The 18,308-nt window shown below is 39.2% G+C and overlaps 1 protein-coding gene across 2 annotated transcripts in view; it reads right to left on the bottom strand.

Moving 5' to 3' along the window:
• Positions 1-5,357: 5,357 nt before the first annotated feature.
• The window catches only part of ITGA8 (integrin subunit alpha 8), a 96,943-nt gene continuing 83,992 nt past the window's right edge, over positions 5,358-18,308 (bottom strand). Inside the window, exons 28-30 of one of the 2 annotated variants that reach the window (XM_052694980.1) lie at positions 13,473-13,574; positions 6,773-6,895; positions 5,358-5,578 (exon numbers count right to left, since the gene is read on the bottom strand). In XM_052694980.1, the coding sequence (XP_052550940.1) occupies positions 5,492-5,578; positions 6,773-6,895; positions 13,473-13,574 (312 nt within the window). In that variant the 3' untranslated portion in view covers positions 5,358-5,491. Of the gene's footprint in view, positions 5,579-6,772; positions 6,896-13,472; positions 13,575-14,352; positions 17,041-18,308 lie in introns of those variants that run through there. The other variant, XM_052694981.1, reaches the window with a different exon arrangement.

Raw genomic sequence — 18,308 nt, 5'->3', positions numbered from 1 at the left:
AACTCAATAATTCTGCCACAGCTGCAGAGATATTTTTTCCTGTCATTATCTAATTACTAGGGAAATGCTCTTCCTCAAACTTTGTATGACCAATGAATCAATTGGTCGTTGTGGAAAAAAATAAGTTACTGTAGTAGATCATTAGTCTCGTTATCTGCTGGGGGTCACAACTTCTCATTTGCAGCAGCTGAGCCTTATTTCCCATCCATCCATCTTACTAATCAACCTTCTTGTTCCTGTGTTACCACACACCTGTGTGTTTAAAGGTTTGATTTCTCCTTGAAAGCCTCTTACCTTCTATTTCTTTATCTCTGTCATTTGTAGTTAATATAACGCCCTGAAGCCTTCTTTACTGCCTAAACCCTAAGTGCCCAGCCACCTTGCTTGTATACTTGGGCCAGTCATGCTTGGAGGACAGTGCTGTCACAGTTTCATGTTCTTCTCTAGGAAAACAAATGTCTCCTTTTTTTTAGACACTGAGAAAATTCACTCTTTGTCCTTCTCCACAGGAAAAGTTTGTTCTGGTGCACTGAGTCACATCACAGATTTCTTGTCCTGCTGCCGTGCTCTAATGGTTGCGTTTACCCATGATTTGCCTTTTCTGATATACCAGGGCATATAGTAGGGGATGACACAGTGCTGGATCTTTAAAAATAATGTTTTCTGTTTGTAGGTTAGTTGGCACGGCAGTGTTTGTTGCAATACAGCCATAACACTCTTGGAAGTCTCAGCAGGCACCTAGGATATTTCCCAGTGTCTCTTCTGTGCCTAAAAATGGAGAAATCCAGCTCTGAGCCTGGGCCTCCTCTGAGACTTCACTGTCAGTTTAAATATATTTTTTCAGCTTTTACTACGCTGACCTAACTTTTCCTAAATGCTATTAAAATTTTAAAAGCTAAGAAAAAAAAATGATAAATTTTCTGAAGGGCAAAAAGCTATCACATACATACTTCAAAAAAGTAAAATTTCTTCAAAGGCTACAAGGTTCCTGGAGTAGTTTTGCAACTTCAGGGATGATTTTCTGTTCCTTCTGATCGGTGATAGGCAGATTGCATTTGCTGAGAAAAATTTATTGTAAACCTTCATGACCAGGAGAATGCATCTGAAGACAGATGTTTGCATTCTTGCCATGCACTTAATTTGATTGCCTTTTATTTCTCCTTCTCAGATCTAAAATGTTCCCCCCCCACCCCAGCCTTGCTGTGAGGATTTCTAGGTATTTGGCCTTTACAGTGATAATAAACGAGGGCCCACTCTAGCCCCATTTAGAGGAGAAATGGGGAATCTAAGGTTGATGTTTTGTTAATGTGACTCTAGGTGAATTTCTATAGAGCTGTTGGAAAATCAATTATGCCCTGCACTGCACTGACCAGTTCTCACCGCATCCTGAGTTCTGCTCTGCTGCTGTTATCCCGAGTTTGCTTCTGGAAAAGCAATACTGCCTGCCACAACCCAGTGTGAGCTGTTGCAGTCTGCCATGTGAAGCCTCCTGAAACAGAGGAACAGTAAACAGCCTAATGAAATGCAGTGCACCAGTCAAGGAGATGCAACACAGTGAAAACAAATGAAACCATCTGAAAAGCAAGCTCAACAATTATTTCCATTCTCATCTGATTTCCCCATAGGTAGGTAGGATAGCATCTTGAACTGTTAAGTGCCCCTCCAATCCAGGAGGCAAAACAAGAGCAGTCCTTCAATATGAAAAGCATTCCTGTTGTGTCACATCATGGCAGCTGCCTAAGCTGAATTCGAGACTCTTTATTGTCAAGAGGCACTACCATTACACTACATTTTAATATGGATCTTTGCCAACAATCATAAATAAAACACCCACTCATAAACAATTCCTAAAGGCAGTTTGTCAGATGGCATTTCATTAAAAAGAAGTTTGCTGCAAAGCAGTGGAATACCTCAGTCCTCGAGCAGTCAGGGCTTTCTCTCCAATGCATCTCTCTTGATGCTTCGTCAATTCCCAAAAGGCTTTTTAGCTAATTTATGTAGAAGATCCTTCCTGCAGATGGGTGACAAAAACACAGCTGAAAGGTACAGAAAATCATTGCCATTTTCAAGAGATGGGGAACCTGTCATGGCCTTTGGTGCTAGGAAGTTGGATAAAGTTGTAAATAAGTGACAGAGTGGTGACAAAAGAATGTTCTTATTAGCAACCTGATCATTACATGGAAATTATGTTTGCTACATAAAGATTAGACCTGCAAGTGACAACATATTCAAATGTGCCAGTCCCTGTTAGGCAAATTCTGAAGTTTTCATAAAACAGAAAACATTACTCGACACTCTTAAGAAATGGATACTCTTAGGGAACTTGCTGCACAGCACAACCTGCAGGAAACATGTGAAACAAAAGATGATGTCTCTCTGTTTAACAGACCACTACGGTGGTCACAGCAGTGAAGAGTTCTGAAAGACTTTAAGGTAACCTCCTTTTTCCCACCCTCCCAACTATCGTTGTGCTCTCAAGCTCACTGTGTCTGCTTGGATGCCTAAGGCTGAATTACTTTTGCAGAAAGCTGCCTCTAGGAACTCGTTACAAAGCTGACATCACTGAAACACAAGTTCACCCCTTAGGGGATGAGGCAGAGGTTATTGTGTCGCACATTACAAATATACCAAGGGACAGATTATGTCTACTGCCTGCTGGCATCCACCTCTAGGATGCAACCTCCTTGGGGGATAAACAATCTTGGCAAGCACTGAAACCCAGAAATCTCCTTTCCAGAGCTCTTTACAATCTGCAGCCAAAACTGTCCACAAATGCTGGGATCCAGGACTGCAGTCCTTGACAGCACACGGCTCCAGACATTTCTATGGGGGAAGTTTAATCTATGAGGATGTAGAAATCTAAAACAAAGTTTTGCTCAAAGTAACTGTTTGTCAGATCATGTGCCTCTAATTTGGTTTCCAGTGACATTACACAGCTGCAGCCAATGGACTCCTGCCAGGCCCAGCAGTTACTGAGGTTCTTTTTGGTTTAAATTTAGTATCTGAACATGTTTTACCCATCATTAAAATGGAGAGTAATTGCTCAAAAGTGAACCATGGATGTTACAACTGCAAAGAACTTATTAGGTCACCTAGCCCTATCCTCAGGGCAGTGCAGAATTGAAAACACATTGGAACAAATACGAAACGGAGCTACGTTTGTTCTTTTTCCTACTCTTTTTTTTTTCTTTCTTTATTGTAATCATTAATCAGTATATTCAAAAGTTCAAAAAACAACCACAAATGCCAGTGTAAACATGCTTCACGTATATAAGTAATATAAAGTATTGCACATATGAAAGTCCTATGTTTGGCATCTCCTGATGGTGCTGTTTCATCAGAGCTGTGCCAATGACGCGAATTTCAGGAGCTAGAAGATCTTATTTTGGAAGCTGCTTCATGCAACAGTTCAATATTTACAAAGGCTGCAAGGTCTCTGTTCTTTTCGCAGGAGGACGATTCAACCTGGGATGTTCGGCATAAAAAAGTGTGCACGTGTGGGCTGAGCTGGTCTCATGGTGGCATTTACCAGCTGATCTCCTCTGCTCTTTTGTGGAACGCTGCCATTGGTAGCTTGCTGGGGACTGGGATGTGGTCAGGCCCACCCATCCTCAAAAACCAGAGATGCAGCGCCTCCTCTGCCTGCGCCTCCTCTCAGTCAGTCTTGGGCACACTGGGAAGGATCAGCTGAAGGCTCCATAAAGGTCCTGCAATTTCCCTTGGACATGAAGATGGAACACACCTGCTCAGGCTTCCTTACACTGATTTCCTCCTTGCTTAGATTTCATAGGTCAGCCTAAATATCTGGCAGGCTGACAGAAGTGACCACGTCTTATGGCTACTTCTGTCCTAAAGTCTTTAAAAGCAGGGGAAAGTTACCCTAAAGTCACAAAGAATGGATGAAGCCATGTAACTATTGGGTGGGAAAGAAGAGGAGCTCAGGAAACAGATGATGTGTTGTTTGTTTCAGAAAATGAACAACTCCTTTTGAAGTTTACACAAGATAGCAAATTCTTCATAAGATAGCACTGGAGGACTTGGGTTTTCAGGCAAAAATCTGCACAGATACAGAGATGAGATAAGAACCAAGCTATTTTTGCTCATAGAGGAGAATGAGTGAAGCTTCTCCTCTTCAGAATTCCCAAGTCAGGAAGACCAACCAACCAAAAAAAAAAAACAAAACAAATCATCCCCAAAAAACCCAGACTAAGAAGCACTCAAACCAGATCCATGCATTGTTACTCTTTATCTCAAAATATCTTTCCTTCTTGTTCATGCCTGGCTGGCTGGCATCCTATTTTCTGCATAAATAGAAACCTTGCTCACTTTCTATACAAGACTTTGCTTAAGGGATCATTAAATTCTGCCATAAACTTTGGAGAAATATCTTCAGCTCTTTAAATACACTGCTGGATTCTTGCCCATAAAATGAAAACAAAAGGCAAAGATTTCTTCAGATGAATGAAATATTAGGGTCCTGTGACATATATTCAACAGACGATACAACAGCTGTAGCCATTTTAAGAGAGCACTTCACCAAGTAACAGGGCAATGGCAAAAAGTAAAACTCATCCTAGCTTCAAATTCCCAAGTCCTTTTTGTATCACCCCAGATGCATGTCTATAGTAATTTAAATCAGCAATTTAAATCACTAAGAACTGCATAGGCAACCACCAGCAATGGGATGAGAAGGTAACTCATCTACTGCATTATAATGCCTTTGGATTTTGTTACCTGGGTGTGATATTCTCAGCTCTGGACTTAGATACAATACATGCTTAGCATATGATTTATCTTGCAAAATATTGCATAAATCCTCTGTTTTGCCAAACACCTTGTAGCCAAGAAAGATGTGCTCAGTGTGTACAATTGGTTTGCTTTTCTATTTACATGTAAAGTAAGTGCATGACTTCTGTATATTGACTTTATTTCTCTTAAAATGTAAGTTGATGATTATATCAGATACTTATTCTGAAAAGGTGGAAAAATAAATAATTGTGTTCCATCTATAAAATTCTTCTTAGACTACCTTTGTTTTTCAGAAGTACTTCCACAGTACTGATTTATTGCTTGTCTCCCTGAGTCATAATGTCATAAAAGTTCTTAGGGAGGTGTCAAAGGTATTCTGCATGATACAGTAGTGTTCAGAAACTCTATCTTCCAGACAGTACAGCAATGCAGGTATTTTCTCCTTGGGAGTTTTGGGCTTGTTCTGGAAGCACCCCAGTATACCACATGTGTTCAAAAGCATCTGCTAAAATGTAGACTGACCAAAATATAGAATAAACATTCTGTTCAATGGCAAGCACGTCCTTAAGGCAGTATAAATTTTCTTTCTTTGGCAAGGATGGCCATCATGTAGCATAGATCAGATTATGATGCCATTTCGCTTGCAGGTACAAAAGAAGATCGGTGGAAGGAAACCTTCAGTTAATTCTCACTATGTTCTAGTCTCAGGCAGGATTCTGACTGGATCTGTCACTCTCTTCCTCTATGCATCAGTAGTCTTGTTATTTGTCAGCTGTTCTCTGTCTGCCATGTCATCTTGAGGAGGTCTTGCTCTGTCAAAGAAGCCGCACTGTAGAAAACAATCAACAGAAACAAAGGCGTCATGATAAGACAACCACAGGATGTCTCGACTTCACTCAATTGATCTGAAAGGTGTGGTACAGTTTATGATGGCCTGATAGACTGTGAAATGTTTTTTCTGTTTGCTGGTTTTTCTCTATTCAAATCATTGCCTATGAAAAAAAATCGAAGTTTTAGGTGCAAGGCACTGTGTTCCAAAGTATAGCTTTAAAAATTCAAATAGTATGAAAGCTATCTTTGCAGATGATGCGAATGCTTGTTGAATGCTGATACTGACTCTAATGAGGAAACTGTCCATTTCTCTTCCATAAGACGTATAAGACACTCATTCAGAAAATATTAGGATGACAAAATAAGAATGAAGTATGCGTTGGAAAATGTGTACAGGAAAGTGTTGTGACTAAGACTAAAGATCAGTAAAGATGAGATTTCTGTCAACTAACTTTAAATGCCTAAAAGTTATTTTTTGGTTGAAGCTAATTACGTAGACCTCACAAAAGGTCAAAGGAAAATACTACCAAGAGCTAACACCTCTCATCATCCTCCCATGGTTTAGAGATTCTTCGTTGTTGAACTGCAAAGGGAACTGGGATAGTTAGAATTGGCTGAACACCTAATCCACCTTTAGGCAGCTAAAAACAGAAGAGCCATATCCTATCATACAAAATTATTTTCTTCTTTAAAGAGGAACTGTAAGGATGACAAAAAGCTACACTCATTCCCTGTAATGTAGCAGTTCCAAACTTGTCTTGAAACTTGCAAAGAGAATGTAACAACCAACACGCTAATATAAAATGAAATCTAAAAATTAATTGTCAAAATTGGGAGCATTGTTACATGCTAACAAAAACTGGAAATTCCTGAAGTATTCAGAGAGAACAAAGTTAGAGTCACTTCTTTCTGAACCTAAACATCCTGAAAAAGAGTCTCATAGGTCTTGGGAAACAGAGCCAAACTCTTTAGTATACCCATTTATAACTGCACTGTAATAATAAGGGAGGACTTTGAAAATAAGTTCCCTACACAAAGGTCAGTGACACTCGCATGTCAGAAATGCCAAAACAAAGAAGACACATGTCTATTGTTGCTTTTCCTCCAAACTTACAGCCTCTTTTTTTCCTCATCTGTTAGTATCTTCCAGTATTTTTTTTAAGACAACAGTAGTAGTAATAATGCAACATACCTTCCATAAAGCAAGGGTCAACACCGCTAGTACCAGTAGACCAAGCATTATCGCTAGTATTATAACCCACAAAGGAATGACAAAGGAGACATTTGGAGTGGACCAAATGACAGATGTTCTGATCTGGAATGAAAAGAATACATTAAGTGAATAGAAAATAAGGAAAATAGGAAAATAAGGAAAATAATAAGGAAAATAAGGAAAGCAAATCTGATAGTAGAATACAGAGGTTATAAACTTTCACTTCAATACCGTTTTTCAGATTAGAAACACACATTTCTTGGAATTTTCCAGTAGTGGCTTCATTTACTGCAAGTTTCTTTTCCCTAGTTCATGATAATTATTAGAAATGGGATTTGCACATATACAAAAGTACTTGCCATCTCAGATGTAAGAATCATTTTTCCTTAGTACAATGTAGGAAAAAAAACCCCACCTTTTTTTGCAGTTCGAGCAGCAAAATTCTATTCAGGTTCATACTGGTATAGCCTACACCAGTATAACTTACTCATATAGAAAAATATTCAGAAACAATGGTTGACTACAGCCCAAACTCTTTATTCAAACCACAACAGATACCAGCTTTTAAAATTTCTGCTGACAGTTCAGAATACATTTTCTGTGATTTGCGTTTTAGCTAAGCAGTCCAAAAATGAAACCCAAGCAGAAGGCTTGTGATATAGCCTAATGCCCATGATGCTACACCCCTTAAAAGAAAGTGAGAGTCTGTTACGTACAAAGGAGGTAAGCGTAAAACACTCTGTCCCATTGTCTGAGGCTCTAGAAAGCAGTAGATGTGTATAACATGACTTATGGAAGGTTTTAGTTGAGTCAGCTTCTCCCTCCAGAGCTTCATCTTGAGAAAGAGCAATAATAAACCTTCTATATTTCTACTTCTGTGTCATCCATATAAAGTAACCTCCCCCTTGCTCTCCCCTCTATACGTTGTACCAAATGTATTCTATGTTCTCAGACTGCTGGGAAGGCTCCTCATCAATCTCATTTAATATTTACTCTCCACTGTTCTTAAGCGGGAAGGAATGAATCTGAGCTTTCCTTATCTCCTTCAGCCACAGTTATGTCCCTCAAGGTTTGTCTTTTTTTGTGTGTGCGTGTGTCAAAATGTCTCCTTAATTGCTAGGCTCGGAAGTTATTTCTCCCCGGGGCTTTCAGCTGGACCTCTCTCATTTACTTTTAAAACAAAGTAAGTATGTGGCAGATGGAAGTTATTTTGTTCTCCATGACAAGATGACAAGTTTCCTTTGCAAACTGATTACACAAACTCTCAAACTATCTTGCTCTTTAATGCTGGAGGTACAGATAGGAAATCTGAACCTCTTAATAAGTTTCTTGACCATTGTCTACTCCCTGATCTGCTCTCATTGCAAATTCTACTTGTTTTTTGGCTGTTAACTCATGGGCTAGTACACCTTAAATTTAGCAGAACTCCAGGCTGATTCATGAAACAGCACGCTAAGTATGAAAAACTGAACTCTGCAGTCCAGTTCACAATTAATTCAATTTCCGTATCTCTATAATTTTTTCTCCTCAAAGGTGGCAAATTACAGCCTTTCTGCAACTCTCTCACTCTTCCTCACGATCTGCCCTAGACTTCCCTTTCTGCAAGAACCAGCAGATCTTTGTCCTAGCTACCATCATGCTTAACTGGAAGATGCTTCCACACACTTCATCTGTGTTGCCAGCTATCCCTTCTCTGACACAGTGCTTGCAAAAATGGCAGTCTGTTAAGTACTCCTGATGCATTTATTTTTTTATAGCATCTCTCGCTGTTATGGGACACAGTTGAAATTAAGAACAAAGTGTCTATGTGGGATAACAATTACCTTCTACCCAAGCTTACACTGAGGGTTACACTGGAATTCTTGAGAGACTTCCCAGCCCTCACAGTGACAGCATTCCAACATTGACTGGTAGCATGAAGTACTTGATGTGCTGGTCACACAATCATACAATCCTAACAAACACATTCACATAAAACCTAACAAATACTTCTATTAAAGCAGCTGCAAATAGTTATTACTCTACAACACTTAATTTTCAGTCAAGCAAAAAAGAAAGAATATGCAAAGTATAAGTATTAGTTCTCCAATTAAAGCAAGATAAATTCATTTCAAGGCAAACAAAGAATATGAAAAGCCACCCCTGGCTCCTGCCAAATATCTTGTGTGAGTCACTGTGTCACTGCAAGGATACTACTTTGGGAAGCTTCTTAAGCACTGCAGAGCTCTGTGGGCTCTCTGTATCATTGTGTTCAGCAATAGCAATACTTATTTCAAATGGACAAAGTACTTCTGAATGGCTTTCCTTGTGTCTCAGATTGGAACTGTATCTGGTGTTAAAACACAAGGGCAGAAAAAAATGAGAAAAAGGTCATCGGAACTGTCTGCAGAGATTCCTTCCAGAGAAAAGCCTGTTGAGGAAAAAGATGAGTTTAAGTAAAAGGCTCATCTGGCCAAGGACATCAGAAGGATGCAGACGTAGTGGGCTGCAGGAAGCCTGTAGCAAGCAGTGAGCTCAGATGCCCAACAAAGAAAGCATCTCCCTTTTACTGCTTGAAGATCCTCATGCATGCTGCTCTGAGGCAAACCTTGAAGACCTGGTCATATATAACACAAGGGCAGTGGATCTCACTAGGCTTTGGCTAAAGATGATGGGCAGTGCATGGAACTACAGAAACCAACGTAGCTGTTCTGTAACTCCTCTCAGGCACTATTTCCCAGATATTTGCTGCACTTGTCTGCTGCATTTTCTTTCCTTTCAGGCTGCAGAAATAAGAAGGCAACCTGGCTCTGCTTGTGATGCCTCTTAAAGCACATGTCAGCACAGAGCCAGATGGGAACATCAGGGCCTTTCTGAAGATGCACTGTACAGTGATGTGGCAGTACATGGCCTTACCTGTTCTTGCATGTGCTCATAGCCCTCTCCCCTACCCCCACCTTAGGTTTCTGAGAGCCAGCAAATGGCCGTATGAAGCACTTGAGATTTATTTGGTGAGCTGAGGATTGTATACAGCACCAGACTCACTCCTGTGTGTGCACTGACAGCAGGATTAATGCCCTGGGCTGCCTCCTTTTAGACTCGTACAAAGACTTGTGGAGCTGTGGACACAGCTCCTGGTCAACAGCTTGACACCACAAGTCCTGAACACCCACAGGACTGAAACAGAAGGGAAGACAGAAACAAAGCATCCCATCAGCTATGCCTGCCCTGGTTCACCATATCCAAGAAGACAGACCCTCCTCAACCAGATGCTGTCCACAATGCTCTTCCATATGATTTTGATTTAAGATCAGTCTGCATTGTTCAGCTTGAATTTCTGTTGTTCTCCATGTGGTAGGTTTAGTGCTGCAGGATCAGAGCCAGGCAATGTTTTGGGAAAGATTTATCTGTTTTCATCTAAGGTGGCCAACATGAAGTAGAATTCTTGCACGTGTTTCATGCTGGCACTGCCCTTCAGATTCATTTTAGCTTCTTTCTCAGTTCAGAGCAAGAAGACTTCTTTATGTTGCCTCTTTAAAAAAAAAAATCCTTTTTTAAATCAATGTGCCACATTTACACACATTCTAACTAATAACATATACATATTTTTTTCCATGGGTTTTTATATAGTTTTGACATTGCCCCTGACTTTGGTGCTATTTAACCAAGATTGTCTCCAGTGGACAGCAGGGAGGGAAGGTGGTGTTGTCCACAGGTAGGTCTTCCTGCACAGGCGGGAGCTGGGTTCTACTGTTGGGAACACCCAGCACCAGTGCAGTGCCTGTCTGTGAGCTCTGCACAAAGCTTTTTACACTCCTGTCCTTTGAAAGATGCACTTTAAAAATAATATTGTATCTGTATTTTTGTCTGCTACAGAAAAGTCGCAAAAGAAACAGTAAGTAAATTAAATACTCTAATACCAGGATTTTTTACTGGAGATGTTGATCTTTCTTTAATCTTCAGTCATTTTGCTTAAAGACAGAGGAACAGTAACTCTTTAGTACTCTTATGTGCTCCCACACAACTTTAGCAGAATTACATTCCTGCATGCTCTGAAAAAATGCTCAAAAACAGAATGTAAAAGCTTTTTTGAGCTTGGAATTATAATTACTATAGACATTGATGTTGGCTCTTTACAAATATTTGTACACATACACTTTGTAGGGCACAAAAGCACATTTAAAATGAAAGTACTCATAAGAGTAGAACAGCTAAAAAAGAGTTATAAGCCTGAGTGAAGCCAGTTTCTGTGCACAGTAGGACACTGGTCAAACAATTTATACTAAAGGCTTTCCCTCTGAAGATCCTACCAAACATCTGAGGTAAACCATAGTATCTTAATAAATTCCAAAACTGGCTCAAGAATCAGAAACAAAAATGGAAATTGAAATTCTGTTTATTCTAACTCTGTACTTTGTATGACAAAAGGTATTATTTCACCTTCCACAAGAAATCAATCAAGTATTACAGTCTTATTACTGTAATAATGTCTCTAAGGAAAAGTGACATTTTGTCTTGATACATCAGCTAGCAAGGAAATCCAACGGGTTGCACAATAAGGAATTGTAATTCCAAGCCTATCAAAATTAACAAACACTTTTATTGACTCTACTGAATTTTGATTTAAGCTCCACTAAGTTTCCAGCTATTTTCTGTTCAAAGCCATTTTCACTCCAAATTTTTTACTGTGAGAAATTCCATGGTGATGAAAATGAAGGCCTCAGGGCTACAAATACATAAGTGCATGTCATTACTGATGTGCATGCAAAATATTTATTGCATTAAAATTAAAGACATTATCATCCTGTATCACTGGAACTCAGCACTGTATGAGCTAAATGAAAGACGTGCTCTGTTCTTATACAATATATTATCTTAACTACATAAACCACAAGGTGTTAGCTGGTTCTTAAGTACATACCATCGACAATTGATTTTAAAATATTAAAATCTTTATTCCATTTCCTACCTTGCATTTTCTGAGAATGAAAACAACCCATGAACTTCCAAAGAAATAGTTGGAAACTTTTAAAACACAGCCGCTGACCTTTTCCAGAAGAAGCAAAAATATAGAGCATTGCCCAACTTCTTGGAAGTGGAACATCAAAAGAGCTTGTGCATATAACACATCGAGCTGTAGAGCTGGCAAAAATCAACTGCCATGTCCAGATATGAAACAACATAAAAGCACTATCATTTTTCAACATTTTACAGTTGCCATTACAGGCATTTTGCTGTAAATCATCTGCATCAAATAGCAAGCATTATTCTGCTGGAGTAAGAGAATAAAATGCTTATCTGATCATTGGTAGATCATCTGACACTTGCTGAGAACAGCAGGCTATCACCTGGGGTATAGCACTTCAGTCCAGATGAAGGCACCACTATCAAGAGAGCTCTGCACAACATGTGTTTCTGTTACGGAACACATGCTTCAAGAAAATAAGACCCTGAATATATCTGTCAGCTTGGCGCCTTTGAACCTTTTTGGGTGAATACTGCATTAAGTATCCAGTCTCTCTGATGAAACCACGGCTCTCTTGGTGTGAGAGGCTGAAGTTCTGTCACTGAGCCTATAGGACAAAGATTTAAACTTGTCTCTTCCCACTGCAAATATCAACCAGCCATTAAATCCATGCATGCTCAACTCTGAACCTTATAGCTTGCATCCTCTACAATATATTCAGTGTAAACTTTAAAGTGTATTATGCTGGTTTTAAAGACGAGAAAACATCCTGTTCCCTTCTGCTATATCTCAACAGGCCAATATGATGTGTACGTATCAGGATTTAACCTGGAGAAGTTTGGGCTGAGATCACCACATAAAGATCTGTGAACAATAAGTCTTTATAAAAATGAGAATAATAAGCCTCCACATTTCACATGACTCATACTAGAATCAAATTTTGCACTCATATTTTACTCACTTCCATCAGTAAAGCAAAAAAAGACTAAATTTTATCCATGATATTAGACACCAGAATAATAATCTCCTTTTAAGTTGCTCCCCATGTTCACTGCATTGACAATGGGAAACAAATCAAGTGTATACTTCCAGCATTCATTGTTCATATAACAACCCACAGCCATACTAATTTCACTCTGCAAAGAAGGCAAGTTTAGTTGATATTCAACTAAAGGGTCTGTAGGGATTACCAGGTAATTTCATACCCTGTACCTGATGCTCTGTGAGGTGGCAAAACCTAGCATGGCAAGCAGACCCTTCTGAAAATAAGGGTCTCAAGGAAGTTTAATATAAATAAACATTGCCAGAGACAACCGGTAAGCTTGTGTAAGGGGACTGCTGACTAGAAGGAGATCTCTGACTTGGGAGAAAGAACATTTTGTACCTTTCACAAAAAATTTCCTCCAGAATTGTTTTACTCCAGACCAGGTAATTAGATAGTCGCTTTCACAGTTTTGTTGTGTTCTCCTGGGTGAAAAATCCATCCAGATTGCAATAACACAGTCCACACACGAATGCAGCAGGCAATTATTTTAAAATGGAATCAGTATCACATACCAGCAACTTCCACAGCAAGCAATAAACATATTTCCTTTAGGTATTATTCCAGGAATTTACACTAGAAACACCGGAAAGACTGATCTCAATATTTTCACCTATAAAAACTTTTGCAGCCGAGAGCAGAATGACCAAATAAATGTGCTTCACACAAGGGTATCATTTTCAGTTACTTACTGCTGTGCTTCCCTCGGGGAGCTTTGCTGGCTGCACTTTATAGGGCATGTTCTTAACTTTGAAGGACACATTGGAAGAAAGAGTATAGGGATCATTTTTCCTCTGAAATTAAATAAATAGAAGAAATTATTAAAAACCGTATCTGAACCTTAAAGCATGACGTGAAATAAGCAGATAAGAATTGATTTCCTAAAGCAAAGATAGTTTCTTTTAGTAAAGGGTCCCAGGTTCCTGTGCGCATCCACAAGTTTCAGGATAATGCTGAAATACAGAATGCACATTCAAAGTGGGTACAAAGGGTTAGACATGCAGAACAGCACATGCAGTTATTCCTCATATTTCTCCCTGCAACATGGGACTGGTGAGCTTGAAGCAGAGGTGCCTATGTTTTAAAATCTTTCCTCTGCTCAGGAAGGCCATCTAGAACCAGAGGTATCTTGAGAAAATGTCCAGGCCCACATTGAGACCAGACTGGAAAGGCTCCTTGTTGGCATCAGAGGTACAGCTCTGCACTCCCGTCACGGAACAACAATAGGAACCAACATCTTTGCACTTCACTTACAGTGTGATTGATTTCCTATTGCAGTACTGTTCAAAAACACCAGAACAACCCACCTTGCTTTTTTACTACACCATGCAAGTGCAACATCAACGTTTAGTTGTTACTGCTTAACAGGCTGCCTAATAAAATTTTTTACACAGCTCTCATTAAGCACTTCAGTGTAGCTAAAGATGCTCAGACTAAACAAATTGTAGCTGCCTGTTCTTTGTATATTTCATTTAGATTTGTTTGCATTTATTAGATATTAGATTACATATTAGAGTAGAGTAGGCTAGGCTAGGCTAGATTAGATTAGGCAGCATCTTCTGCTATTCACACAGCTCATGCTGAGACTTTTAATTAGTCCTGTCTCCTCATCTGCCAGCCAGACAGGCACTGACAGCCTCCACCCAACTGTTTGCCTCACAGTGCAGTTCTGCCCTTGACAACGACCTCCCACCCTCTGCAAACTTCTCAACATGGTAGCTAAGTGCAAAAATCTCTACTGTTAGGAACCAGTGTAAAACCTGACACAGGAAGGCTCCTGCGCCTTACAAGAATCTTACTGATTGCAACATTTACTCTAGGGAATACAAATACTTTCCACACAAATACTTTGAATCCTTTCGAGCTCTTGGCACCATCAGTATCTAATTGGAATTGATTTCGAAGGCTAGGTATACCATCTATCAAGTTAATCTTCCAGAACTCTTTGAAGTCTTTCATTTTCACTGGATGACACATCGTTATAAAGCAAAGATCTTGCAATGTGTCTACCTCCTTTCTTGTTTTTATCCCAAGGAAGGATGCCTGAGGGGTTACTATGCTCCTCTGGAAGCCAAGGAACCTGTTTCACATTCCACATCCGCAGCTGGTTGTTCTGGGTGACACTGCATGCAACTCATCATTCATATCTCATGCAAAGTCAGGGTAATGATAAGAATTTCCAGTATAAGTACTTCAATTTGCTCTGAAGAGAATTAAATGAGGCCTTGGAGTTATGATTATCATTATGTTCCTTTACATTACATTCCTTGAGGTAAAAAATTAATCATATATAAGAATATTTTGGAAGTACTTAATCGTTCTTGCTACCTGCCTCAATCCTTTATGAAACATCACAATTAAACACAGTATTCCAATACTGATTTATGGAAAGACAGAGCCTTGTTGGTAAAGTAATCCCTTGTTTTGGCAGCAGCTACTTACAGAGTACATTGAGTAATGGGATGAATTTTAAATTATCCCAGTAACCTGAGCCAAGTATAAATTCTACCTTATCCATTTTGCAAAGTTCAGTTGCCTCTTGCGCCCCTTATAATCTTTGTGCACTTAGAAAATTTCTCCCATCTTCAAGGCAGACTAATGTGGAAATACTGAAAGCCATTTCTCATCTTCTCAAGTCAGATTTGTTATTTAATAACTGATGAAACCTGCAGTATTTCCATTTTTAATATTTCCTGTGATTTTTTTTCTGTACACTATACTGTAAAGTGCTTTATTGCTTTCTAAATCATTAAATTCATTCTAACCATCACACTTACTAGTTTTTTTTTGGTTTTTTGTTTTTTTGTTTTTTAAATTGACTGTATTCATACTCACTGTATTTGGAATGACCCTGTCATTTCCTAAATCACCTTCTGCAAAACTCTTTCTCCCACTTTATATTTTTGGCACATTTAGGAGTTCTGTTCCACTGACAAGACTTAGCTCCTTCCTGATTATCCAAAATCTTTTCCTCCCTCCTAAGTGTTGTTTTCCTCTGAAATTTCCTGTTGCATCAAAAGATTTAAAACCTTTCCATTTAAGAAAGGTTTCTCCCTTTTCAGCTGTTTTATGGAACAAAGATTAAGACAAAAAGATTCCACGGTCTACTCTCTTCTTCACTGAATAAGAATGATATCTTTGTAAACACGACAAGAAATAACCTACATCTGGAAGATGGCTTGGGTGAAGGTGGATGGTCATACCCAAACTCAATTTTCCCAGAATTGCTGATGTTGGAAGACACCTCTGGAGATCATCTAGTCCAAGAACATGCTCAGAGCTGGGTCAATAAACAGGATGCCCAGGGCCATGCTAGCTGGATTTTGAATATCTCCAAGAATGGAAACTCCAAAAACTAAAAGCAACCTGTTTCAGTGTTTTTTTTTTGTTTGTTTGTTTTTGTTTCTGTTTTTTTTTTTTTCTTTTTTTTTTTTTTCTCCTCCTCTTCCACAGAGTACTTTGGTATTCCCAACTCAGTCTCTACCCCAGGTCAACTGGCTGCTTTCACTTCTTGCATACATCCTTTTTACCCCCGAGTTTTACCAGGAACTCCTAGTTCTCCTATGCAGAGCTACTGCTACCTTTGCTTGATTACTTAGGATGGATAATGCTTGAGAATCAACTCACTTTCCTGGAGAAGAGTTCTCCAGGATCATCCCCCTTGCAGTTCTTCCAAGCAGACACCTGAAAAGGCTGAAGCCTTTTCTCCTGAGGTCCAGGGCTGTAATTCTGGTATTTGTCTTGTCCTTCCTGTTTTGCTTTTAGACAAAAACCTTGCGTTCAAATATATGAACATTTGTTAGTGACATTAAGCCAGCATATTTATTATCTTCTGGAATTCATTTGCCTGTACATTAATTTTGTTATTTCAAAGTTATGAGAGCAGCTGAACATGTATTACCGGACATTCAACCTCTCCTTTGAGCTTATATTAGGAATGAGCAATAGGAAGAAAATTGCCTTATGAGACTACATAGGAGAAGCCAAAATCAGCTCTTTAATACAGATGGCACCTAATGGAAGGAACTATATCTTCTATCATCAATGCTTGAAATAAAAAATAAGCTGACATAATATTAGGCTTAGAAAATAAACAATTACTGTAAACTTTCATGGTGCTTAAAATCTATGAAATTGTCTTCAGAAAAATAATGCTTTCTTCACCACATTCCTTATTTTCCACTTCCAGACTCAAGGCATTCTCCAACTTCTATATGAGATTCCAAGCGTTGGACTCTTCCACAAAACCCCAGTGTGTTTCTGTAGATGTACAATTATTCGCGTTCAGATTCAGAACTCCTTCTGCCTGAAAAAAAGCCTCATGTTTTCAGTTCTAAGCAATTCATATTAAGCAGGATTCTGGCTATGATTTATAAAAATAATCTGCAGTGGAGAGGGCAGGAAATATTAGAGTATTAAAGAAGTATATATTAGGCAGACAGACTGATTGGCTAAGGTACAGAGAAGGAATTAACTCCTGAAATATCCTACAAAGAAAGGCAAAACCCATAGGAAAACAAATTCTTTCACCTACTACACATGGCTTATTTCATTTTCTGCTTATATCAGCAACAAGAACATCAGAGGCAGAGGAGGATACTTTGTGATTTAGTGCTTGGTTGGGGTTAACAACCATGGGTTGTGCCCACTTCTATCAAGTGTTCTCAACCCATCATTAGGCTCTTGGAAATGCTGCACATCTCCATTACTTTATAAGAATGGGGAATATAAAAGAGTATTTTCTTGCATTCGCAGAATTCTTTGCTTGTGGCAAAGAGCTTTAAAATGATGACTATGGTCAGCATCAGCTGGGAATAGGATTTTACTTGTACCAACACCTTGGAGACAGGCAGCTTGCAGTTGTGTTTATAATTCTCAAGTCATTTGAGAGAAACAGCATTTCTTTATGCATATAATTGAGCATATAATTTTAGCATATAATTTTTTAAACAGTGTATATTTAAATATTCAGTGCTTACTGGAAGAAGCAGGACTTGTGGTTTGCAACTCAACTGAGGGCTCCATTATGGCTCAGAGAAAAGGAAAGAAGGAATTTCGTCTTAGAGGATATCAGTGCCTTAATGATCAGCAGGAGGAAGCCCAGCCCTGGCTACATCAGCCTTCTGAAGTTCCCGTGGTGGCCAAACAACTGAGCCTGCCCTGTGCATGTGGCTGACACAGCTATTTGTCCAGACCCTAGCTAGGTGGTGGAACACAGCCATTCCCTGGGCTGCCTGGGTGGCAGATCCCTGCTGCTGCATTTGCTAACGCTTCCCTCTTTCCACACACTTCTGTTTTATACAGTTTCTGTTTTAAACAGTTTCAACTGAAACCTTTGTTTTCTTTAATAGTTGTGAGACACAAGAAGCAGCCAGAAATGAAGGAAAGCATTCTCCAAAAATATTGAATGAAGTATTTCCCTAGATACTATTGAGATGAACAGAAATAGCACAGGGAGTGCTGGAAACACTTGGACAACTCAGAAGAAAGTTCTCCCAGTTCTGGCAGAAAGCTGGCAGTTTCTGCAG

The sequence above is a fragment of the Tympanuchus pallidicinctus genome, unplaced genomic scaffold, assembly GCF_026119805.1.
Source record: "Tympanuchus pallidicinctus isolate F22 unplaced genomic scaffold, pur_lepc_1.0 scaffold3, whole genome shotgun sequence".
Lineage (NCBI taxonomy): Eukaryota > Metazoa > Chordata > Aves > Galliformes > Phasianidae > Tympanuchus > Tympanuchus pallidicinctus.
This window is presented reverse-complemented; position numbering and strand designations above follow the sequence as displayed.